The sequence below is a fragment of the Helianthus annuus genome, chromosome 9 (genome assembly GCF_002127325.2).
Source record: "Helianthus annuus cultivar XRQ/B chromosome 9, HanXRQr2.0-SUNRISE, whole genome shotgun sequence".
NCBI classification, from domain to species: domain Eukaryota; kingdom Viridiplantae; phylum Streptophyta; class Magnoliopsida; order Asterales; family Asteraceae; genus Helianthus; species Helianthus annuus.
The window spans coordinates 142,128,224-142,154,769 of record NC_035441.2 but is presented as its reverse complement, the minus strand read 5'-3'; the positions used below and the strand labels follow the sequence as shown (position 1 = coordinate 142,154,769).

Genomic DNA, 26,546 nt, shown 5'->3' with positions numbered 1-26,546 from the left:
ATAAATTCACATCACCGTAGCAAATCAAGAATGAATTTACATCATTGCCTTGTCCATGGCGAAGCTTGAGATTTTCGACCCGGGGATGGAAGTCACCGGACCTAAAAATTTCTATAAAACTGAGGGGTCAAAAACATATATACCGAAAAATTTCTATACGAAAACTACATACTCTTCATTACTGAGCAAAAAGTTCGGGAGGTCGGCCGCCCCCTCCCGCCCCTTAAAAGCTTCGTCCATGGCCTTGTCTCGTCGAGGCTATTCCCCATATACGAATTGTGTTATGCATATAAAGTCATGTTATAAATAAATTCACATTTATAACCATGTGGTACGTGGCATTATAGTCGTGTGCTTAACTGCATATGTGTGACGTCGTAAGGGTAAACCATAAACTAAAGAATAGTAGAAGAAACGAGGACAATGGAGTAGGGGTGTTCATTATTTGGTTTGAAATTGGTAACCTGAAATCGGAGCTAAATAAAACAAACCAAATGACCAATTCAATCGTCATTTTGGTTTGAAACCAAAACCGAATAACTGGTGTTACAAATTCTCAATTTGGTTGACCCGAATAACCCATTTCAATTCGTTTATTAATATATAGTAATTTGATTTTTAATCTTTTAAATCATGTTATGTTTTTAGAATACACAAAAAATAGTTTCTTTAGTCTGTCTGTTCTTTATTATAATCCCGTAAAGAATTTAACAAATATTGGATGTTTTACAATAGAAATTAGAAACTGACTTGCTATTGTTTCCTGTCAAGAACTTGGATAATGTTAACACCCTTCAGTTACAATCTTCTGGTCCATGCATATGGCTCATGGGCCACGGCAAGTTTGAGGTAAAAAAAAGGGTTTGTTCAATCAATAAAGGTCCTATTCGGGTAAAGAAATATGTTCAATCAATATCGGTTCGGTTTTCGATCCACTCAGACCCAAATAAAATCTCAAAATTAAGACTATGGGGTGTGGAGAAGGGAAGTCCTTGGACGATGCCCCTCCACGTCATCGTCACGTCAACATTCAAGGAGGATGTCCCTCCAAAGATGGACCAAAGGAAATGGAGGATGGGCATCCCCCATTTATTATATATATATTTTTTTTAATTTTGGCAAATTAAATATGATATATATATAATGTAAGTATCTATAGAAAACCCACTTTAATTTAGAAAACCCGGGAAACTCAAAGCTCCCGGTGTTTTTTTTTTCTTGAAAAAATTTACACATGTTATATACATGTTTTTAAGGGTTTTGGGCAAAAAAAAATCAAAAAAGCGCCGAGTAGATATTTTTTAAAAAAATAAACAAGTTTTGGTGTAACACATGTTACAAATATGTCAGATGAATGTAACATGTGTTACATCAAAACTTGTTTATTTTTTTAAAAAATATCTACTCAGCGCTTTTTTTATTTTTTTTTTTGCCCAAAACCCTTAAAAACATGTATATAACATGTGTAAATTTTTTCAAGAAAAAAAAACATCGGGAGCTTTGAGTTTCCCGAGTTTTCTAAATTAAAGTGGGTTTTCTATACATCCTTCCCCTATATATATATAGTGTGAGGTTCATTGGGGAACACTAAAAAAGTGGGGAACCGGGGAACAATCTTAAAAATTTAACTTAACATGTTAAAAATCATTGTTTTAAATTTTTTTTTCCGCGCTTCTTCTTATAAATACTTGTAAAAGCATTTTTAATATAAAAAAAATCAAAAACTAAAAATATAAAAAACAGTTAAAAAATTAAAAAAACTACTAGTCTTCATCTGGCATGTCGTCATTGGGTTCATTTTGTGCGTTGTTCCAAATGTATTCTACTAAGTCCGCTTGAAGGTTTTGATGTGTGTCCTCGTTACGTAGGGAGAATCTGTTTAAATCTTGTTGTTCTACACTTACTGGAACAGAATTCCCATTAGGCGCGTTTTCATCGTACTCACAAATATATTATTTTCACTGAAAAATAAAGATGACCTTCTCGGTCTCGGTTTAAGGCGACTACCCGAGTTCGCGATTGTGATGACGTTTCTTCCTTTTCCTCCATGTTGTGCTGCCAGCGTTACGGCGTTCGCAAAAACAAATCGTCTTCACCCGAAGATGACGAACACCACGATAAAGAAGAAGACATGCCTAAAACTTTATAAAAAATAAGGCGGTGTATAAAAAAGGGAGAGAGATTGGAAAGATTTGGGTTAAATGGGGGACTAAAGGGTATAGATTTATAAAGTGGGAAAGAAAAAATCAATTTAAAAAAAAAACTAGCCGTTATAACGGCTATATTTGTTTGAAAGTGGACCGGCAAGAACCTCGAGGGGAGGACGATCACGACGGAGACAGGGCTAGGGAAATGGTGTTCTGGGACGACGCCGATCCTCGACGCACCAGGTATAAGCCCCATGCCCAGGGGCGGACTTACATGTAGTCCAAGGTGGGCGGGCGCACCCCCGGGAAAAAAAAAATTAGTGCTATTTTCTGTTGAAAATCCCGTCTGCACCCCTTGGATTTTTTCGTCCGCACCCCTTGAATTTTTTCATCCGCACCCCTTGGAATTTTTCGTCCACACACCTTAGGTAAAAAATGTTTTCGATTTATATTTAAATTTTTTTAGTAAACTTTAATTAAAAAAACTACCTAAATTATATAAACTTATACTACCTAACTTAACCCAAATACCCAATACCTTAACCCACTATTTCATTAAACATAATTAGCCCACTAATTACTAGCCCATTAACCAAACTCAACCTAAGTTCAAACTATAATAATTAAAATAAGCTCAATAGTCCCTTAGAATTCCTCCCGCCCTCCCTCTCTTGGGTCGTCTCCTACCAGCGATCATCGAACACAACAGCAACCACAACAGCACGTCATCAGCAGCCGCGAACCACCGCCGTCCGACACCAAAGGGTAACAAAATTCTTAAATAGGTTTGAAATTTCATGTGTTTTGACGTTATTTATGGTTGTTTAGATGATTTTTAGGGCGATTATGTTGTTTAGATGATTTTTAGGGTGATTACCCACGATTTCTAGGGTTGAAAATTAAAATTGAAACATTATGTTATGGAGCGATGAACTTATGCATCCATTTGTTTGTGATAGGAACCATGAGTAGGGACGTTATGGCACAATTTCTTTTGTTTTACATGACCCGACCCGAACCGACCCGATACGAACCGATTTTTTTACTTATATACCTAGGGGCCTAAAATTTTTAAAAATGTTTCGCACACCAATGAAAAAATTCCTGAGTCCGCCACTGCCCATACCGTATAGGCTAACAACCCAAAACCGGAACCGATGAAATTGTGCATTATGCCCATACATCTCATCTACATTCGAAGAACCCCTCGACAACGAGGTCAGCTCACGTGCGAGAAGTAGTTGTGGATTCTTTTTATCTTCATAAAAACAAAAACAAAACAAAAAAAGCCATGTTGGTTTGGCTTTTTACTCCAGTTTGACTTTGAACGTACTCTTAGAACAAAATAAAAAGTAAATGCAGTTTTACCTTTTTCTTTAATATCCCAATAAAAATCGAAAATTTTAATTTCAATCCTATATATATTGCATATTAGAATATGATACAATTAGGCTCTTACTATTGTCACACCCCTTAAATCTTATTTTCATATCCTTACAGCAAACGACCGGTATAGGTGAATCTTGCAAAAAAAATGTCAGAGATTTTTTTTTTGTCTCCATGCATACGAGCCGTATGCAATGTTATACGACTTGTTAAAATAATATGCCTTGTATGTAATTCACTTCTCAAACATATTTGCTATTGGGTTATTATAATTGTTGGGCTGTTATTCAGTTGTAACAGTTTGTTGAGGTTATTGGGCTGACAGTTGGGCCGTTGGCCTTATTCGTTTAAGTCGGTTTGTCTCAAGGGGCTTAAGTGTAAATGCAGGGGCTTTAGTGTATATTCTCATAAAGTTCATGGGGCTGCTTGTTTGTTTTGATTGTTCAGCTATATAAAAGAGGAGAGAGATTGGACTGATCATTATTGGAGATATTATCTAGGGTTTCACTTTCACTTCTCTTATCGTCGCTCTTGTGGTGTTTAGCTGTGTTGTTCACCGGAGTTTCACCGGAGTTGAAGATCATCATCATCCAGTATTATAGATCTAAGTGTTGAGATCTTGGTTGTATTTTGAGATCTTGTTGATCTCTGTTTTGGTTTTACTTTGTTTGTATTTCTGTTATGTTCAACAGATTCTTCTAATCTGTTGAACTTGTATTGTATTTCATATAGATCTCAGAAGTTTGAGATCTAGGGTTATTGGTTGGGTGTTTTTTGTTTGGGTAATCAATAAAAGTTTTGTCACTGTTTTTGTCATTATTTCTGGTGTTTTGTATATTCCTGTTTGAGGTTGTGTTAGATCTGTACCAATTTTACATGGTATCAGAGCTTGAAGGCTCTTTTACCCAGATCTAAGTCTTCCGCTGTTAGATCTTGTATAGATTTGTTCTGATATTGTTTGTTTTTTTTGTAGATCTGTGTTTCATTTTGTCTGATCTTGGGAGTATAACGGTGTGGATCTTGACACTGTTCTTGGGATTCGTGTGAAGGCTGTGTTAGTCTTTGAAACCCTAGAAGGTTTCAAGGCAAACTAACCAGTGTTTACTCTTTGTTCTTGGTGTTGACTTGTAACCCTAGAAGGTTACAGTCTTCATCGTGTGTGAAGATATTGCACCCACTGTGAGATCTTTCTTTTTCTCTGTAGTTAGTTTACTGTTTTTGTTGGTTGATTAGTTGAAGTCGGGGTAGTGAGGACCGGCACCATTGTTGCTTGTTATTGTTTGTTCATTGTTTGTCTGTCTTTGTGGTTTTCTCTTTTAGGGTTTGGCTCCTGTATTAAGACTTGTTCAGGCACTATAAGTGATGAACCTGAAATCTGGACACTGATACAGCTTCGCCATAGTGTGTTGTATATCTGTTGCTTTGTTTGTGTGTATTATCTTTCTTCTTGATAGTGTGTGTTATCATGGTTCAGCCAGATCCAAATGCTAGCACATCTCAGACCTTAATAGGTAAACTGGATATTGGAGACCCTCTTTATCTACATCCTAGTGACTCTAGTGCTCTTACTATTGTTAGTGTTAAGTTGAAGGGTACTGAAAATTATGCTGTGTGGTCTGCGTCTATGAAACTTGCTTTAGAAGCAAAAAATAAGTTCGGTTTTATAAATGGAAAGTGTGAAAAATCCACTGAGGATTCTGTGCTTGCTAGTAAGTGGGATAGGTGTAATTCTGTGGTGTTAACTTGGCTATTAAACTCTGTGTCTGAGGAACTTTTCTTAGGTCAAGTTTTTTCTAGTCTTGCTTCAGAGGTTTGGGAGGATTTAAAAGAAACCTATGACAAGATAGATGGTTCTGTGGTTTATGATTTGTTCAAGAAAATTAATTGTATCTCACAAAATGGTTCTACTGTGGCAGACTATTATAATAGGTTAACTACTATGTGGAAACAGTTTGATGCTATGCTTCAACTGCCCACATGTTCTTGTAAGGCAGCAAAAGATTACAATGATTTTTCTATGTTAATCAAATTAATGCAGTTTTTAATGGGGTTAGATGATGTTTATCAACCAGTTAGAACAAGTCTGTTAACCAGAGAAGTCTTTCCATCTGTCAAGGTTGCTTATTCTGTGGTTTCTAGGGAGGAATCACATAGATTGGCTAGTAGTGGGTCAAAAGGACAGAATGTGTCATTTGTGTCTAAACCAAATCAGTCATTTGAGTCTAAAAAGAAAACAACTAATCAAAGAGGACCTAATCCAAACCGAAAGTGTACACATTGTAATATGATTGGTCATACTATTGATAGATGTTTTGAGTTAATAGGCTATCCACCAGGTTTTAGAAAAAAATCTAATAATGTATCTGGTAAAACAAATAAGTCAAATGCTGCTGTTGGTTCTTCTACTAGTATGTCTACTTCTGGTTTACCTTTTACATCTGAGCAGATAGCAAAGTTGTTAAGTTTAGTTGGTGAAAAGTCTGGTGTGGAATCAACAAGTGTAGGAGGTGAGTCTTGTATTGTTAATAACTGTGTTAGCTGTTCTAGTTCTTTGTTTTATGGAGGTGTGTTTAGTTGGATTGTTGACTCTGGGGCAAGTCAACACATGATAAATAATGATAAGGATATGTTTAATACTGTTGATGTTTCTGAGTTTGACATTAAAGTAGGTCATCCAAATGGAACTAATGTTAAAGTGTTAAAAATTGGAAATGTCAAATTAACAAATGATATTGTTTTATGTCCCAGAGTATCATGTAAATTTGTTGTCTGTTCATAGACTTGCAAGAGATAATGATATAAAAGTGGTGTTTAATGAGGATAGTTGTATGTTACAGGATTCCAAATCAAAGAAAGTCCTGGTGACTGGTAGTCAGGACAGTGGTCTTTACTTTGTTGGAAAAAATGGTAACTCTATGAACGTGTGCTTTAATAGTTATGTTAAGGCAAATTTGTGGCATAGTAGATTAGGCCACCCTTCTGATCAAGTCCTAGCTGTGTTAAAAGATCAGTTTGATGTTAAGAGCATTGATCATGGTCCTTGTGATGTATGTCATAGGGCAAAGCAAGTAAGAGTTCCTTTCCCACTTAGTGAACACAAAACAAAGTCTGTAGGAGAGTTAGTTCATCTAGATGTTTGGGGACCCTATAAAGTAACAAGTTATGAGGGTTTTAAATATTTTTTAACTGTGGTTGATGACTTTTCTAGAACTGTTTGGTGTTACATGTTGATGAATAAAACAGAAGTGTTTGAAAATGTGTGTAGTTTTTATGAGTTGATGTTAACACAGTTTGAAACAAAAGTGAAAATTATAAGAAGTGATAATGGAACAGAGTTTGTAAATAATCAAATGAATTTGTTTTGTAAAACCAAAGGTATTTTGCATCAAACATCATGCTCTTATACACCACAACAGAATGGTGTGGTGGAAAGAAAGCATAGGCATCTTCTTAACACAGCTAGAGCTCTGTTGTTTCAGAGTAATTTGCCCCTTAGGTATTGGTCTGATTGTGTTTTAACTGCTGTATACTTAATTAACAGGTTACCATCATCTGTGTTAAATGGTAGGAGTCCTTATGAAGTTGTTCATGGTTTTAAACCCTCACTTATTCATCTAAGGAACTTTGGTTGTTTATGTTTTAGTACTGTCTTAAGTGAGTCTGATAAATTTGCTTATCATGCTGATAAGTGTGTTTTAGTTGGTTATTCAAATGTTAAAAAGGGATACAAGTTACTATGTTTAGATAGTAAAAAGGTGTTTTATTCAAGAGATGTGAAATTTTATGAAACTGTGTATCCTTTTAAATCAGTTTTGAACAAAAGTCAAAGTTTTAACACTGAGTTAAATCAGATAAATTTTTTTGATATTACTGAAACAATAACACCTGAAGTTCCTGTAGTTCCCAATGATGAAGAGGGTATAACTGGTGCTCAAGATCACTGCAGTGATGATCAGCAGCCAATGTTACCCTCTACATCTGCTACTGTTCCAAATGTTGAAGAAAGTCAACATGAACAGGAACAGTTAGGTAGTAGTCTCTTGGGTAACATTGGCGGGGCAGATAACATTGTAGAGTCAAGTGATGAGACCAACCTATCTGAGGGAAACACTATTAGGAAGTCTTCTAGGAAAGTGTCATTTCCAAAAAAATTTGATGAGTTTGTTGTCGAGGGAAAAGTTAAGTATGGTATAGAGAAAGTAGTAAACTATTCCCATTTGTCTGTGGATAATTTTTGTTTTATTGTTTCCTTGAATAAATCTGTTGAACCAAATTCTTACTTTGAGGCCATAAAAGATCCTAGGTGGGTCGAGGCCATGAATAGTGAAATGGAAGCTCTTTATAGGAACAATACTTGGGTAGTTGTAGATTTGCCAAAAGGTCGGAAACCTATTGGCTGTAAATGGGTGTATAGAATAAAGTATAAGGCTAATGGGGAGGTTGAAAGATACAAAGCTAGGTTAGTGGCAAAAGGTTTTAATCAAAGAGAGGGAATTGACTTTGGTGAGACTTTCTCACCTGTGGTCAAGATGGTTACTGTTAGAGTAATTTTAAAACTTGCTGTCAATAAAGGTTGGCCTTTGTATCAATTGGATATAAATAATGCCTTTTTGTATGGTTCTTTGTCTGAAGATGTTTATATGACCTTACCTCAGGGTTATTATGACAATGACAAAAATAAGGTGTGCAAGCTTGTGAAGTCCCTTTATGGGCTTAAACAAGCTCCTAGAAAGTGGAATGAGAAACTTACTTCTGTATTGCTTAAAATGGGTTTTGTTCAAAGTCTGTGTGATCATTCCTTGTTTGTTTTGTGTAAAGATGATGTGTTTATTGTCTTGTTGGTATATGTGGATGATATTGTGATTACTGGAAATAGTATTTCAGAAATCACACAAGTTAAGAAAAGTTTAAGTGAAAGTTTTAAAATTAAAGACTTAGGAATACTTAAGTATTTCCTTGGCATAGAGGTGTTATATTCTGATGAGTCAATTTGTTTGTCTCAAAGGAAGTATTGTCTTGAACTGCTTAATGAGTTTGGATACTTAGGGTGTAAACCAGTGAGTACACCAATTGAGCAGTCACATGTTGTTACTAGTAAAACAGATAAAGATAAACAGTTTTTGGAAAATATTAATGGTTTTCAAAAACTAATTGGAAAGTTGATACATCTGTCTTTAACTAGGCCTGATATAAGTTATGCTGTGCAGTTTTTGAGTCAATATATGCATAAACCATGTCAGTCACATCTGGATATTGCTTTAAGGTTATTAAGATACTTAAAGCAAAATCCAGGAAAGGGTGTTATGTTCAGAAAAATAGATAATTTTGATCTATCTGGTTTTGTAGACTCAGATTGGGGTAAGTGTACTGTGACTAGAAAATCTGTTACTGGTTTTGGTATATTTCTTGGTGGTACTCTTGTTTCTTGGAAAAGCAAGAAACAAGGTATTGTTTCAAGATCTACAGCTAAGGCTGAGTATAGGGCTATGTGTTCAGCTACATGTGAAGTAATGTGGATTAAGAACATTTTGTCTGAATTGAAAATTATCTGTACACTGCCTATAAGATTATTTTGTGATAGTAAATCTGCTATTTCTATCTCTCAAAATCCTGTTTTTCACGAACGAACTAAGCACTTTGAGTTAGACTTGCATTTTTTGAGAGAAAAAATAGCAAGTGGCATTATTGACCCACAAAAATTGCTTCTGAAAATCAGATAGCAGACATTTTTACTAAAGGTTTAAATATTGCACAACATGATACTTTGTGTGAAAAATTGGGATTGTTTGATATGTTTGCTAATTGAATTATGAGGGGGTGTTAAAATAATATGCCTTGTATGTAATTCACTTCTCAAACATATTTGCTATTGGGTTATTATAATTGTTGGGCTGTTATTCAGTTGTAACAGTTTGTTGAGGTTATTGGGCTGACAGTTGGGCCGTTGGCCTTATTCGTTTAAGTCGGTTTGTCTCAAGGGGCTTAAGTGTAAATGCAGGGGCTTTAGTGTATATTCTCATAAAGTTCATGGGGCTGCTTGTTTGTTTTGATTGTTCAGCTATATAAAAGAGGAGAGAGATTGGACTGATCATTATTGGAGATATTATCTAGGGTTTCACTTTCACTTTTCTTATCGTCGCTCTTGTGGTGTTCAACTGTGTTGTTCACCGGAGTTTCACCGGAGTTGAAGATCATCATCATCCAGTATTATAGATCTCAGTGTTGAGATCTTGGTTGTATTTTGAGATCTTGTTGATCTCTGTTTTGGTTTTACTTTGTTTGTATTTCTGTTATGTTCAACAGATTCTTCTAATCTGTTGAACTTGTATTGTATTTCATATAGATCTCAGAAGTTTGAGATCTAGGGTTATTGGTTGGGTGTTTTTGGTTTGGGTAATCAATAAAAGTTTTGTCACTGTTTTTGTCATTATTTCTGGTGTTTTGTATATTCCTGTTTGAGGTTGTGTTAGATCTGTACCAATTTTACACGACTCATATAATATTATACGACCCTAATATTTTCTCTATCTATACAAGCCTATAGCATTATACGACCCTATACTTGTTATGTCAGATTATTCTATATGAACCGTATAATTCTAGACAACCTGTGTAAAGGGTGTAAAAATAAGATTTTAGGGAACACCCTAAAATTAATGTGCATACTTGAAATGTTACATCTTTTTAGGCTTTTGAACAACTACTTTTCAAAGAATAACCAAAAGGGCAAAAATTATCAAATAAACAAACTTGAAAAGTGTTAGATATGGGTTATTGGACTGGGCTAAAATAACCTAGTCGATTTAGAATGGCAATGGGCTACGTTATATAGAGTGGGCTTTTGAATACCTTCGGTTTTTCCTTTTACCTTTTTTCTTAGAATGATTTTTCTTTTTGAAAAATGTCTCTCTTTATAAATTTCAGGTGCTACGAATTGTGTGCCTGGCTATCTTATATGAAGTTCTCAAATGTGGACAATATATTAAGGTGCAATTGTACATTGGTTAACTTTATGATAATTTATAATTCCGGAATATAGTGATACTAGTACATTGGTTAACTTTATGATAATTTATAATTCCGGAATATAGTGATACTAATTTATTGAAATAATACTTTATATATTTTATTTCATCTGCATGCATACGTACGTATGTATATAACAAGTGGTAAGTGAAATTTCTTTAATGTAATTAGTTTGCACATGTACGTACTTTTAGGTGTCCAAATGTGTAAGTATGTGTATAACAAGTGGTAAGTGAAATTCCTTTAATGTAATTAGTTTGCACATGTACGTACTTTTAGGGGTCCAAATGTCAAATCAAAGTTCGAGGATTAAATAAGGCACCTTCTATATACACATTTCTATAATCTTATTTTCGCATCCGTATTGTATACGGGCCGTATAAACTTATACGGCCCGTATAGAATACTTTTGTACAGAAATAAATGCAATTGAATGTTTTTTTTGTTTTACATGTATACGGGCCGTATACAATTGTATACGACCAATATAATGTTATACGGCCAAATGTGTTTACTTTTTGTGAGGTTTTGGGGTTTTAAGTTGTATATGAGCCATATAATGTTATACGATCCGTATAATTTTTTTTTTGTTTTTTTTTGTGTAAAACCGAACAACCGTTTAATAAGTTTTAGTAATTCTTTAGATAGCGTTTTTAGTATCCGGAGTTTGTTGGGTGGCGACGGCGGTGGGTTGTGAGAGTACGGAGAGTATGATTGCTGAAAATTTTCAGTATCCGGAATTTGTTGTTCACATATTCGTGGGTTGCAGTTTGGGAAGATGACCGAATAGAGATCATAGCCAACCTAAATCCACGAATTCCTGCGTCTTGTATTTATCAACGATGTTCTGATATGGAGTTATACGTTCCTTATAAAAGTTCTCCCAGCTCGCTACTGATGTATGCCGTGTGGGTTATCGCCAAAACCCAGCCGATATTCGTCTGTTAACTACCGGATGGAGTACTTTCCTGAACCTAAAAAAGCTTGTTGCTGGTGATTCCATCGTGTTCAAGCGAGCAGGTAATAGTGAACTTTACCTCGGAATTAGACGTGCTAAAAGAGAGGAAATCGGTGGGAATAAGGTAATTAACAAAGGATTCATCGCGTATAAGTTGGTTTATGGGAACCGTTTCTAGCTAGGGTTTGTTGGGTTGTTTGTAGCTAAGGTTCAGAATGCTTGAATTTTTATTATAAACACTTTGGTGAAAGTTATCATCTTTTGGGTCAAGTGAAGCAATGAATGGAGAAATATATTTTACTTATTTTATGTTTAATATATGAAGCATATTATATAAGTTTTTAGATGGTGTTTGTAAGGTTTAATTGCCTTGTGTAACTTTGATTGACATCTATATACGAAACTAGATTTTTCGAGAACTAGAAAAGGAGAGAATAAGCAACGAGATTCTTCGAGAACTAGAAAAGGAGAGAATACGGAACGAGATTATTCGAGAACTAGAAAAGGAGAAAATACGGAACGAGATTCTTCTAGAACTAAGGAGAAAATACGGAACGAGATTCTTCCGATGCTCACACCGAGTGATAAACAACGCTGATTTGGAATTGGAGAACCGTTGTGGGTGGTAGTTACCATATCCATTAGGCTCAGTAAACATGATCGTAAGCAGAATTAGATTCTTTACCATATTCATTATTACAAATTAATGTCCATGAACCATGAACCAACTCAACCCTCTTTTGTTACACATATATACCCACCCACCCATCCACACACACCATTTCACTCACACTCTTCACCTTCTTCCACTGAAATATCAACAATCTTCTGCCAGAAAACAAACCGTCATGGTTGAAGCTTTTGGTATTTATATAATATCCATTAAACCCTTGAATCTCAAAGCTTCTCCTTACATTACTCATCATTTCCTGAATACGAGTTCGTTAAGAACTGCTAAACCATTAAGTGCTGAACCTATAAAATGTCTGAACCATTAAGAGTCTCGTTAAAAGGTAAACAAACAACCCCTAACATTTATTTAATTAAAAAAAATTGAAGACGATCAAGTTATTCGAAGTTATCTATGTTCATCATCTTATTCGATCCGGTTCAATGATTATTTAGGTGTCATGTATTTCTATGTTTTATGAAATAAAAAGGTTTTGCATTTTATATTTCTATGATTTATCCAAAAAAAATAAACACCCGAGGCATACCGAACCAAACCCGAACCCAACCTGATCCATACCCGACCCTACCCGAACCCGAAAATAGGGTATTATAATACCCGGGTATTAGAAAACCCGACCCGAACCCTACCCGAACCCGGGTATATAGGGTATACATTTTTTATATAAAACCCGGACCCGGACCCGACCCGGGTATTGTCAATACCCGATTTTGTAGAACCCGATCGTACCCGAATTCAGAAAACCCGATTTGTGCACCACTAGGATAGCATGAAAAAGCAAAAAGCGCACGGTGGCATTTTTGTAATTATCTGCTTGCAGGTTAATCATCAAAATTACTCTACAAAATAATACTATCGATTAATTTTGATCTTGTAGAGCAATTTTCTAAAATGTTCTTGTAGAGTAATTTTGATCTTGTAAATTAATTTTGATAAAAATAACTATACTTAATCAAAAAAAACCCCAAAAAACCTTACCCCACCCTCCAAAAACCTTTAAAAAACCTAAACCCCCCCCCCTCCCCCAAACTAAAAGCTAAAAACTAAACCATAAAGCTAAACCCCAAAACTAAATGCTAACAAAATTACTCTACAGGATCATTTATAAAATTACTCTACAAGATCAAAATTACTCTATAGGATTATTTGTAGAGTAATTTTAAATTGTATATTGTTTGATAAACTTGCAGTGTAATTTTGATGTAGAGTAATTTTGATAATTACTCTACAAGAACATTTTACAAAATTACTCTACAGAATCATTTGTAGAGTAATTTTGATAGTTACTGATAATTACGAAAATGTCACCGCGTTTTTTTGTTTTTTCCTTCAGTTCGTACGTTTTGTACGTTAAAGTTATTTGTATTTGATCTTTTTTCTATATTTTATAACATAAATTCAGTTAGTTTACATATATGTAATTTAATAAAATATTTATATGTTCAGTTATTCCTCCTTAGATCTACTGGAAGGTCTTCCTAGAAAACACGAAATATGTAGTTTTGTGATTGGAGTCCCATGAATAAAGAAACACCCCATAGATATGAGAGTGGGTTGAGAAAGTTATGAAATTAAGATGATTTTAGTATCAAAATGAATGATATACCAATCGTACCCTTAAATCCTTAATCCTATTAAGGTATCCCTTAACCTTCTTTTTATTACAAAAATATCATTTAGTGATTACAAGCACTAATCTACAATAAGTTAAATCTTGATAAATTATATACATATCATAATTGCCATGATAATATAAAATCTCAAAGATAATTCTATATTTTCAATAGAGAAAAATGCAATTTGCGTCCCTGTGGTATGTCCCAAACATCAACCTGAGCCCCTAAATTAAATTTTTGGTTTTTTGAGCCCCTGACCTTATGAATTCATAACACTTTGAGTCTCTGCCGTCAGTATTCCGTCAGTTTGACCGTTTGAGGCTTGTGAAAAGTCCATAATACCCCCAACCCTTAAATAGCGAGCTTAATAAATTCATTACTTCATTACCAGTTTCATTATCATCACCAATTTCATTATCAACACATCATCAAATAGCGAGCTCTCCCAACTCTCAAGAACATCATCACATCTTCAACAGATCTCTTCATCATCTTCATCGATCATCATCATCATCTTCAACAGATCATCTTCATCATCTTCATCGAACATCTTCATCATCGAACAGATCAGGTTCATCTTCATCCTCATATTGATTTTTGGTTTGATTCGATGATTTGAATGTGTTTATATTGTGAAAAAAAGAGGGTTGATTCTGTGTTTGATTTTGGGTTCCATTCGATGATTTTTGGTTGATTTTGAAAAAAAACAGAGGGTTGATTTTGGGTTTGATTTTGGGTCCCATTCGATGATTTTGGGTTCCATTTGATGATTTGCGGTTTATTTTGAAAAAAACAGAGGGTTGATTTTGGGTTTGATGTATCAACAGAGGTTTTGATTCTTGTGGGTTTAGGGTATCAAAACAGAGGGTTTGAATGTGGGTTTGAATGTGTTTTGGTTTTGATTCTTGTGGGTTTAGGGTTTGGGGTATCAAAACAAAGGGTTTGAATGTGGGTTTGAATGTGTTTTGGTTTTGATTCTTGTGGGTTTAGGGTTTACAGTATCAAAACAGAGAAGGCTTGAATGTGGGTTTGAATGTGTTTTGGTTTTGATTCTTGTGGGTTTGAATGTGGGTTTGATGTGTTTTGGTTTTGATTTTTGGTTTGAATGTGTTAGGGTATCAAAACAGAGGTTTGAATGTGGGTTTGAATGTCTTTTGGTTTTGATTCTGGTTTGCATGTGTTCCTCATTTGAATGTGTTTTGGTTTTGATGCTGGTTTGAATGTGTTTTGTTGTATCGAATCAGTTTCAGATTGAATGTGTTCCTCATTTGAATGTGTTTTGGTTTTGATTCTGGTTTGAATGTTTTTGTTGTATCGGATCAGTTTTGGATTGAATGTGTTCCTCATTTGAATGTGTTTTGGTTTTGATGCTGGTTTGAATGTTTTTGTTGTATCGGATCAGTTTTGGATTGAATGTGTTCCTCATTTGAATGTGTTTTGTTGTACAAAATGGATGCGGACGTAAAGATACGCAAAACACCAACTACGAAGGCGAGAACACTTGACAACCTCCTAGAAGATGGCGCGGTGCACATAAGGAAGTGATTGATATGAATGAACACAACCCCAGTGGCAGATATGTAATTAGCGAGCTCTGGAATTTCATATCTACCACTTGGGTTATATTCATTCATATGAATGAATAAAACCCCAGTGGCAGATATGTAATTAGCGAGCTCGCTAATTACATATCTGCCACTGGGGTTGTATTCATTCATATCTGCTACATTCCGAAGTGCACCCGTCAGTAAAGATCCACAATTGCTTGTGGATCTTTGACGTTTTGTCTCTGTATTGTATGTTACGGTCTTTTGTTATCGAGTCTGTAAGTTTCGTCAAGTCTACGAAGTTGGTATGACGTTTTGTCTCTATAATGTATGTATTAAAACTTTACATTTAATATACAGTTTACGCTTTAATATATACATTTAATTATTATATTGCATTTAATAGATTGCATTTATTTAAAAATAAAAGAGAATTTAGGCTTTAATAATTTGATATATATAGTATACATTTAATTATTATATTGCATTTATTTAAAAAAAGTTAATTATTAGATTGCATTTAAAAAAATAAAAATAAAAGAGTTAATTTAATTTGAATTGACGGTTATTAGATTTCTTAAGAAAAAAGCAAAAAATGAATTTAGGGGCTCAGGTTGATATTTCACTCATACCATAGGGACGCAAAGTGTTATTAATATATGTCAAAAGACGGTCTTACCCCTGCCTCAAACAGTCAAACTGACGGCAGGGACTCAAAGTGTTATGAATTCATAAGGTCAGGGGCTCAAAAAATCAAAAATTTAATTTAGGGGCTCAGGTTGATGTTTGGGACATACCACAGGGACGCAAATTGCATTTTTCTCTTTTCAATATAAAAAACATTGAAGATTATTTAGAGTAATGTAGAAAAGTGGAGAGTAGACTTTGATGTGTGGATTTGTTTTTAATGCAAATGGTTAATACAAGTGAAAAAATGGTTTTAGTTTTTTTAGTTCACTTTCCCCACGCCCCCCACGCCCGCCATCCCCTCTGAGGCCTCACCCGACTCCTGTTGTTGCGGTGTTTATGTCCTGTTCCGGCTAAGATGACAACTTTGGCTCCCTGTTTGGATTCCATAACACATAGTCTTAGGAAAAATAAAGAATTAATGGAGAATTACCTTAAGCAGAATCTAAGAGAGGCTCTTGGAACCCTAAAAGAATTAGGAATGAGGCAGAAGATAGGAATTGAAAAACTCACAAGAAATGTAATTTAGAAATTAGGGATGGTAACGGGTTGGGTTTGGGACGGGTTTAGGTAATCCTAACCCCAAACCCGGTTAGATAAGCTTGTCCCAAACCCATTCCAAAATTCGTCAGGTTTTAGCAAGTAAATACCCATCGGGTAACGGGTATACAGGTGGGTTTCGGGTAAACCCGTAAATTAAAAAATATATATATCTGTTGGGTATACCCGAGTCAAAACCCATCGTGTATCTATGAGTTAACTACTAATAAGTTACATTTAATATTATCCCCATAAAAATATATCAAATAACTATAATGTATATGAAATAAAATACCTATATGTATAAAAATGGATGTGTTATATATATATATATATACGTATTAAAAAAGTATAAAAGAAATTAAATATGGTATACAATCGGGTAAACGAGTATACTTTATCGGGTAATTGGGTCTGATAAATGGATATCACCAAATCTCAAACCTGCCCCAAACCCGCGAAAAAATAAAAACTAGTCCCAAAAAAAGATTAACCGACCCCACACCAATCCCACACGTGTCGGATTTCGGGTTTCCCCGTCAAGTTCAGGTTCGATTGCCATCCCTAATAGAAATACAAATTGAAAAATTTACAAAGTGGCATCGATTGATTAAGAAACAACGGAGTGAATGTTGAGGAAATTATGAAACTTGAAGAATGTCAATGTCAGGTGGTGAAGAAACACCAAACTAATCTGGTGATTAGTTTGTGGTATGTGCATCAACAAATAAGGTTAATCATCTTAATCCTTTCCAAGCTGTAGCCGTGATCTTCCTGCAAAACACTAAACACCCTGTGAAGCTCGTTAAGAGGAGGGGAATAGGGGGGGGGGGGGTTCTCCTCTTAACCACTCTTCAGCGTGAGAATAAGTATGCGTTTTGAGGAAATAAGTGTATGATTAATAGTGAGAGAGCAGAGAACAGAATGAATAAACCTGTAGGTGAAGGCACCTATTTATAGCCGGAGTGGTGAAGAAGGAAATGGGCTGATGGGCCTTGGGCCTGGAGTCGACAACAAGGAATATCCTTCTTGTCCCCTCCGCAGCAACTGTTAGTGCTTCTGGGTAAGGAGGGAGTTGGCGCACGTTGATTGGATCCACGTGTTCAGACCGTTGACCTTGTTGTCTCTCTGCCATCAGCAGCTGAATGGAGATCGTGGAGTAGGTGTCGGCACACGCTGATTGGTGCCACGTATGTGTCCTTGTGTACTCTCCTGTCTCCTGTACGATTGTTAATCGTGGAGCATGATCGAATACAGCCTGTTGGACGCTTATTGGTCCACTGCTCTGCCACTTGTACCTTTAGTATATGTTCTAGTATGACCTGAGCTTCTGTCCTCCACGCGGCCCATGGGGGAGACCCAAGTCGCCAGCGCAAGGTCCAAGAAGTGATGGCCTTTTTCTAGGAAGCTAAGTGTGAAATCTGGCATTGTCTTTGCTTAGACCTCGCGCGCGGCTTTGGTTTCACCTGGTTAGCTAGCGCAGGGTTGGGAAAGATGCCAGATTATCATAATAGAAGTATGGTCCCGCGCACGACCTGATTGGTCGGCGCAGGTTTTGGGACCATACCCCTTCAGGTGGAGTGCACACAAAATTGGGGCCAACTTTTTTAGATTGGTGATTTTTATTGAAATAATGAAAAAGTATATATATTTACATGACTCAATTTGCATCAACTTAAAATGAAATATTCTAACATTTTTAAAGGTGCAAGAGTCTAATAAGGGTTTGGTCTTTGCGAGTGTTAATAGTTCTTTGATCAATTTACGACACAACTCAAACATTAGTCCTTTTCTGAATGGTTAACTCATACATCATTTAATTCTATTTTAAATCTACACATACATTCACCATGATTCCTCAACCCTCAACCACATATATGGGGACGCATACTTACTAACACACCAAGATACTGCTAGGCTATAAGCCCTTTGATAATCAAACAGAAGCAAGTTTTGGGTGTTTAAAAACATTAGTTTCATCTTCGGTCACTTCAACAACATTGCTTAGATGTTAAATTAGGCAAGTCATTGTAGAACTCAAATGAACTAATGGTGTTTATGTTGATGGTTGAACATTGATGATGGGTACCTAACTAATAAAATAGAATTATAAGTATGATCCTTGTGAATATTATGTTTGGTTCATCTTCAAGTTAGGGTTCTACTAATTATACATATTTATAATATATATATGTACTCCCATTTTAAGGTATTTTTTTATGACTTTATCATTGAAAACACTTATCTAAATTGTTCCTATTTGGTAGTTGCGGGTTTTTAGGGACCTGGATAAAAAGAAGGAAAAAACAAGCAAAAACGAGGCAAGAATCCAAAATTCTATGAAAATAAGCCAAGTACCATATAGGCACGGTTTGCCAGGCTATGGGCACATCCCTACATATCATTCTAGAAAGTACAAGTCAACCCTATTTTGGTCATCAAAAGTCTACGATGTGCGAAGGAACGACCGTGCACCCCTTACTCTCGGTTGTGGAGGATAAAGACAAGCAATGGATGTTTTGAGATCCGACAAGACTTACACCTTTTGAAGCCCTAACTGGAAAACTACCCATGCATGACCGTGCACTATCTTAAGCACGATCGTGCCTTCAACTGAAAAGGACAAAAAGGACCGCGAAGGAACCGTAATAAATTTCTTGTTATATTCTTTCAATCTTAAGTTAGCTATTTATTGTGGGTGTTTCTTGGGTCAATTGTTATCCCGTTATCAAAGACTTTAGTTCCTTTAGTTGTATTAGGAGCAATATGAGGAAAAAGTGAAAATTTGACAAATTTAAAAACAATAAAGAAGAAATTTCAGGAATACAAGTATCAGAAAACACTGTGTTAGAGACAAAATTAAGAAATGATAAAGCACGAGAAATGGGATCTTTCAAATTGACACACCTTTGGTGTGGTCTAATTTTCCTATTCGGTTAAAAGTGTTGGTGACAAAATCCTTAGAAAAATATCGACTAATTAAGGTTTTTGAGTGTTGTGAAATTAAATTGAGTGTATTTGTTAGGTAGCTTATATTTTCAAAATGAGATTATAATGCAAAAATCAAACTCTAAATCACCTCAAACAAAAGAAGTTGTAGAATAGGATTGAACATAACTCAAAATGAGAGGGTGAAGAACATGGGGCATACTCAGGAGACCAACGCGTGCTATGACGGTGAATAAGATTATTTGCGAGACGTATAAGTAAATGATATTTCACAATATGATCTTAAAGGAGTAGGGGTATGAGTTCTCACCGGTCCACATTAGGGATCCGGTCTACAACCTATTTTTGACGACGCAGCGTTTGCGGAGTTGTTGGATGTTGATACGCATTATCGGCTTAAAAATGATCTTTTTGTCCATATTGCAGCTCAAGATGTACCGCACCTTAGGGAAGAAGACGATGTGTAGGATTTTTTTTCATTTTTTTATTCGTTTGTGTTGAATTATGTATTTTTAAAATTAATATAAATACGAAGTTTATTTTCTATATAACATCTAACTTTAATTAAATAAAAAAATAGTTTGCAGTATGGGTAGGCACCACCATCATTAACTAGTTAATGAGTACTTTGAGCACTTTTTGATGTGGCGAATGATGGTTGGTCAGGCCTAGGGTACTTACCCTTGATGCACTTCCACAACAAAGAGATCCTATACAGAAACGAGAACTCTAGAAGCCATTAGTTATTTGTTACTTACCGAGAACGGTGAATTGGTGAGCCATAGTCTTATTTCGAATTTTGAAGTGCAAAAATTCCTTAAAGTACACAACTTGTTGCCCGACTACCTGCTATTGCTTTATAATTGCCCCTTTTTCGTGTGGAATGATATTTTTCATTTGTAAAAAAAATAAAAAAATAATAAAGTACGCATAAGATGTGGAAGATCAGATGAGGTCATTTAAGTCTGGTTTGGTTTGGTTTTCAAAATTTCCTGATGATAATTGGATGTTTTCAAATTCCATTAGATTCTTTGAATCGAAACGAAGCATACATAGTATTTAGTCAAGCTACCCACATAGAGTAATCGCTACATATAATTGATATATGATTGGGAGTACACGAAAACTTTAAACATATAATTGATATATGATTGGGAGTACACGAAAACATTAATCATAATCATAGTCATAAATGTAAACTTACACGTGAATTTTAATCATAATCATCCAATATTGGTGGAAGTAGAACACAAAATAATATGAGTTGGTGCATATATTGTTTAAATCTTAAGTAACGACAATCTATCCAAAATTAAACGTGTTATGTATTTTTAACACGCAACTTCGTAAATTAAAAATTAAAATAACCTCCCACCTTCATCCGTACCATTGCGGGGACAAATAGATCGAGCTGTACTCAACAACCACCCAAACCTTCCTTCCTTTATAAATCCACCACCTCTTCCTTCCCCTTTCACCTTCATTTTGTTTTCCACATCTCATGAGACCAATACACCCTCAATATACATCACCAGTTCATTTTAGTAATTGTAATATTCAAGATTATTATGGAGTCTCCAACGTACTACCCGCCTCCGATGCATCATTCGTCTCGCCCAACCTTAGGCTTTCCGCTCGGTACCGCCTTGCTTCTGATTGTTATTTTCAGCCTCAGCGGCATATTCTCTTGTTGTTATCATTGGGACAAGCTCCGTCACCTTCGCGGTTCATTGTCCGACCAAGAACAAGAAGATGATCATCACTCCACTTCCAATTCCAAACCTAAACCTACCTACTCGGTAAGTAAGTTAGTTAATTCATAAAGAAACACTACTAGAAAACTAGGCAATCACGACCAGAAAAAAAAAACAATTGCAAAATTTGCGACCGAAATCATAAATGTCGCAAAATTAACGACCAACCCAGGTTCGGTCGCAAACCAGGCACACAACGCTTGTGGCCTAGCGGTATCAAAGTGTTTAGAAAATGTGTTTTTTTTTCTTTCAAATGGTTGAGGGTTCTAGTAGACTAGTCATGTGGTGGACAAACTTTGTTGATTTAGGATTTAGGAGTAGGTTTAATGGGTGAGTGAATTAGCGTTAATTAATTTGATTTGTTTTTAATTAACAGGAGAAATTACAAAAGGAGAATGAGAGTTTGCCGGTGGTGATGCCGGGAGACCGGATTGCAAGGTTCATAGCCATGCCGTGTCCGTGTGAACCGGCGAGACAAGAAAAGGTGAATATTGTAGAACAAGTTCACAAGACTCCTAAGCAACCGCATGTAGCTGTCACAATTTCTTAATCATACATTATCAATCAATTTCCTTTGTAAATATTTATTATAATATATTTGTTTCATTACATATTATAAAATCAACATATTTCTATTTTTCATTCTTCACTTTAATAACTCAAAATGGAATTTATTGGGCATATTTACCTCTCTCCACTTAATTCATATTTATTTAGTAGATACAATTAGGAATCTACTACTTTATTTGGTTTTGTTGTATTTCTATAGCCATGCAAATCGAATATAATTGAAAATTTAATAAGACATACTTGCAATACAAGGTGATACACGATTATATTAGTGTAGAAAACTTGAATAAAGCAATGATTTATCTTTCTACTATGATATCACACTTTAAAGAAATACAAGATTCATGATTTTCTCGCATATTATATAATTATGTATTATGAATATATATATATATATATTATTCAATCCGTTACTTAGAGCACCTACAATGCTGCAAATATGACATGGTCTGAAAAAACGAACCCAAGAACCGGACTAGTGCATGTTGCGGAGGCCATGCCACGCAAGGGTTCCCTCCGAGATTCCGGGATGGCTATGTGTGGGTATATGTGGGCTCCACACACAAACAATATTTTTTTATATAAAAAATGGAGTGAGAGGCGAAGGTTTGAAATGGTTTAATATTAGAGGAAAAATGAAAGTTTTTTGATTGGTTTGAAATCTGATGTGATAATTAAGATGACAGTCTTAAAGTCTTATGCATTGTGGGTGCTCTTATCGCGAGTCCACGATATATAATTTTACTTCTAATTTGTCCTTTTTTAGATATTAATATGCTCCTTTTGATATTTTAGAGATTTAATGGAGAGTCCCACTTGTTTCGATTTGTGTATTGGACTATTGGAGTGTGTTTGGATGCTTGATTCTCTTTTAGTTGAGTGTGGTCTTACGTATTTATCGAGCAAGTTTTAGTTGAGTGTGGTCTTACGTATTTATCGAGCAAGTAATAGTTTTTCTCTATCTTTTTCTTTTAAGGATTATTGGATTTTATTACCCTTAATTATTGGCTATTGGCCGCTGCCACCCTCAACTATCACTTTGACGTCTGTCACCCCCCAACTTAACACTTAGTGTGTTCTGTCACCACGTCGTTAACTGATCACTAACTTTTAATCATGTTACTATATTTTTTTGGGTGACATAGGGATAGGAAGGTTTTAGGGATCTTAGGACACCTCCAAAAGTATAGTAACATAATCAAAAGTTGTTATTAGTTAACGACATGGTGACAGAACACACTAAGTGTTAAGTTGAGGGTGGCGGGCGTCAAAGTGATAGTTGGAGGTGGCAGCGGCAAGTAACCATATTTAGGGGTGATAAAATTCAATAACCCTCTTTTTAATGTAAAAATATATTTTCACGTGGTTAATTTTACTGTCTAAATGACACTAAAATAATCATTTTATTCACTGGTCACTAAATAATGACTAATAAACTATGGTTTTTCTATATACATTTAAACTGTTATTTAGATAAAAGAACTTAAAAAACATAATATATAAATTAATAATGCTTATAGTATATTCCGATATCTTGTTAAAATAGCACTATTAAGAAGTTGAACATCACGTCTTTGTCAATAAAGAGAATTTTAATTCCAAATGACGGAGAAGTTACCGAAATAATTAGTTATTATAATGTCGTAATTGTAATATCCCAATAGTTATATATTGATTTTATAATTGAAAACTACTTTCCTATGAGGGGGCTGGGCACTCCTTAGATAGGGGCTTACGGATTCGAACTAGTGCCATAATATCGCTGTCACCTTCAAGGATAGGCAAGGTGGGTTGGTTAAGCTAGTAGGTTTACACGTGCAAAGGTTGAGTTTGTTTGAGAATGTTGTTAACCTTGGGATTGGTGAGTGACTTTTGATTGGTTAGAGCATTTAACTTTTTAAATTAGAAAAATAAAATAGTTTATGGTATGGATATGTGCCGTCGAATTTTAAACTAATAGATACTTTGAGTCAAATTTAACATGACACGTGTTAGTTGGTTGGGGCTAGGGTTCAAACCCTTGAGTGTCGATTCCTCTCTGATAAAATTATGTATTGAGTTTTTAACCAAATTGTGTGTTATTTGAAAATTATTTACTAAATGAATGTTTAAAAAAAAAAATATTTACATAACTAGTTTTTTTCTCAACAACTTATCAAACTTCTCTTTTTTTCTTTTTATTATATTCGTATAACTTGTCATATTTACTTACATACTTTTTTCTTTTACTTTTTATTCAATTATTTTCTTTTTCTTCTTCGCTATTATGCTAGTTTCACAACATGATTTAGTTTTCCTTTACTCGACACTTGCTTTTCTGATTAGCCTCTGTTACTAAAATCCTAATGCTTCCATTCTTCCTAATCTATTGTGCTTTCATGACTGTGAAACCTTATGGCCAATCCAAACAGATGGGAACTCATACCTCATTTTAGTTGTTCACTTCACGTCATCAAACGAGTGATTTTCACCGACGTATCACTAAACAACATCTCAAAATTTAATAATAATAATAATAATATTAAAAGGAAAAAAATTAAATATTCAATAGACACTTTATAACATTGGTGAAAGTCATTTTCAAGTTAGTGAAACATCCAACGGTGATGTTCTTACACATGGCTGGTTTTCTCATGAACTTTCATTTAAGGATTACCAACCATTCTTAACTTCACCAACGGAATACTAACGGGAAACAGAAACGTGAAAATTAAAGAGAGAACTCTTGAAAGAAATTTTTGTAATGAAAGACATTACATTAATGTTCCTGTTATTATGAATTGTAATTTGACAGGTAGTACCAAATCTTCCAAAATTGAACACTGACAACTAATTTAGTGTTCAAATCAACAAAAGTGCCTATTGTATTTTGCTATATGATCCGTCTCTTTGAGACTTATCCTTCTATTACTTTTGGGCCCGTAATTTCACTTCTAGCTTAAGTTATGCCATTTTTTTGTTACGGGATCTTTTTAGCCCCGTATTCCTCTATCTAGATGGTTGAGTTTGCTAACTCTTGAATCAAGTATGTATTTTACTGACGGAATCGTTTGTCGTTGAAAGTCATTTCTTCTATAATATCATCGTAAATTAATTATACCAAATTATTGCATAAGATACTTTGTATTATTTAAAATTAAATAAAATAAACTCGAATAACATATATAGTAAACTATCTAATCGGATATCCATGATGAAAAAAGCACAACGTCTTAAAAGTATGGTTGTGGAAAGATATTTTTTTGTTTAGATTAATGCTGAAAATGACTTGCAAAGGTTCTTATTCTGCCGTTCACACCAGATTGTTTTTTTTTTTTTTTTTGGTATCCACTGGTATTCAAGAGTGTATTCCATAATTATATGTATTTAAACCATATTAATATTCTTTTTCTCTCTCTCTCTGTATAGCACACAGGTGCATATATACAGTTTTGAAAAGAAAAAAAAAGCTGGTCCGATAATTGAACTTTATTGTATTAAACATTATAGCCTAGTGACATCTTGGAGGTGAGATAAGGTTTAGAGACCATTAGGTCCTGAGTTCGATTCCCACAAGAGGGTTTTTCCCATATTTAATGGGTTTCCTCCTGAATTGGTTTATAGGCATTATAGCCTAGTGGAGATGGATATGATCGGATGGTTCCGTTGATGACACGATGATACTCTAGTTGTCCGTTAGTGATCCAAATTTGTCATTAAAAAAAAAAAAAAAAAACAAATATCACATACTCATAAAAGTTAGCATCGCTATCTTATTTTGTCGCACACCCGTTAAAAATGCACTTAATTAAAAAAATCAGGTGTGCATAGAATTGCAGCTATAGTGAATAGAACAAACCTAACATTTAGAAAAGTGAAGTATATAGTCTCAAGTGGTCGTATTCCTTAGACCTAATTTATCCATCAAATCAAACAAGGTGCTACTCCACCCACTCTCACCTCTTTATTTTTCATCTTTTTTTTTACTTTGATTTTCTTGCTAAGAAAATCAAAAGTAAAGAAAGTGAAGAGAGTACAAGAACACGAGGAGTGGAAGATCCAAATAATGTCTCAATTTTTTGACGTTTTATGTCATGTGGCAGTCCAGTCAGTAATTAAGCATTATGGAGCGTTTTTCTAAAATGAGTGTCGTGGGGATGTAGGCATTGTGCGACATTATGTTAAAAGGGGTGTAAAAAATTAAATAAAAAAACCATCAAAAAAGGGTATTGGCCAACCAAAAAGTAGAATACATGTCATTGGCCAAACAATTCAAGAAGAGGCGTGAAAAAAAGGACGCCATATGCTTTAAAAAAAACGCCCCAGGGTCGGTTGATGGACGTTAAGGGGCGTTATTTTGGGGAAAAAAGCCCCTAAACCCCCCACTACGGGTGGTCTAAGTGAGTTATTATTAGGGGGGTCGGGGCGCCCCGTGATGAACCCAATATCACGCGTGGTGGTCTGTGATACATTGTCGGCGCCCATCTCTACAACGCATGAACCTTATTACTCGTGGCCACCATGACGCGTGAAGAATTGAAGGTACCGCACACAATGTTCGATGGAGATGAGTGTGTGGTAAGTGATGGGCACCTCCACTAAAATCCATCACTAGTGATGGAACCAAGTTCGACGACATAGCGTTTGATGATTGGGTGTCGTGAGTGATGGAAAGTGGAGCACTCCTACCCCTTAA

The 26,546-nt window shown here is 35.1% G+C and overlaps 1 protein-coding gene across 1 annotated transcript; it reads left to right on the top strand.

Moving 5' to 3' along the window:
- The first annotated feature begins 21,013 nt into the window (after window positions 1–21,013).
- Window positions 21,014–21,946, top strand: LOC110879011 (uncharacterized protein At5g65660). The gene is made up of 2 exons (XM_022127415.2): window positions 21,014–21,346; window positions 21,678–21,946. Exons 1-2 carry the CDS (start codon window positions 21,116–21,118, stop codon window positions 21,849–21,851), a joined length of 405 nt encoding a protein of 134 aa, XP_021983107.1. The 5' UTR covers window positions 21,014–21,115; the 3' UTR covers window positions 21,852–21,946.
- The last annotated feature ends 4,600 nt before the right edge of the window (window positions 21,947–26,546 follow it).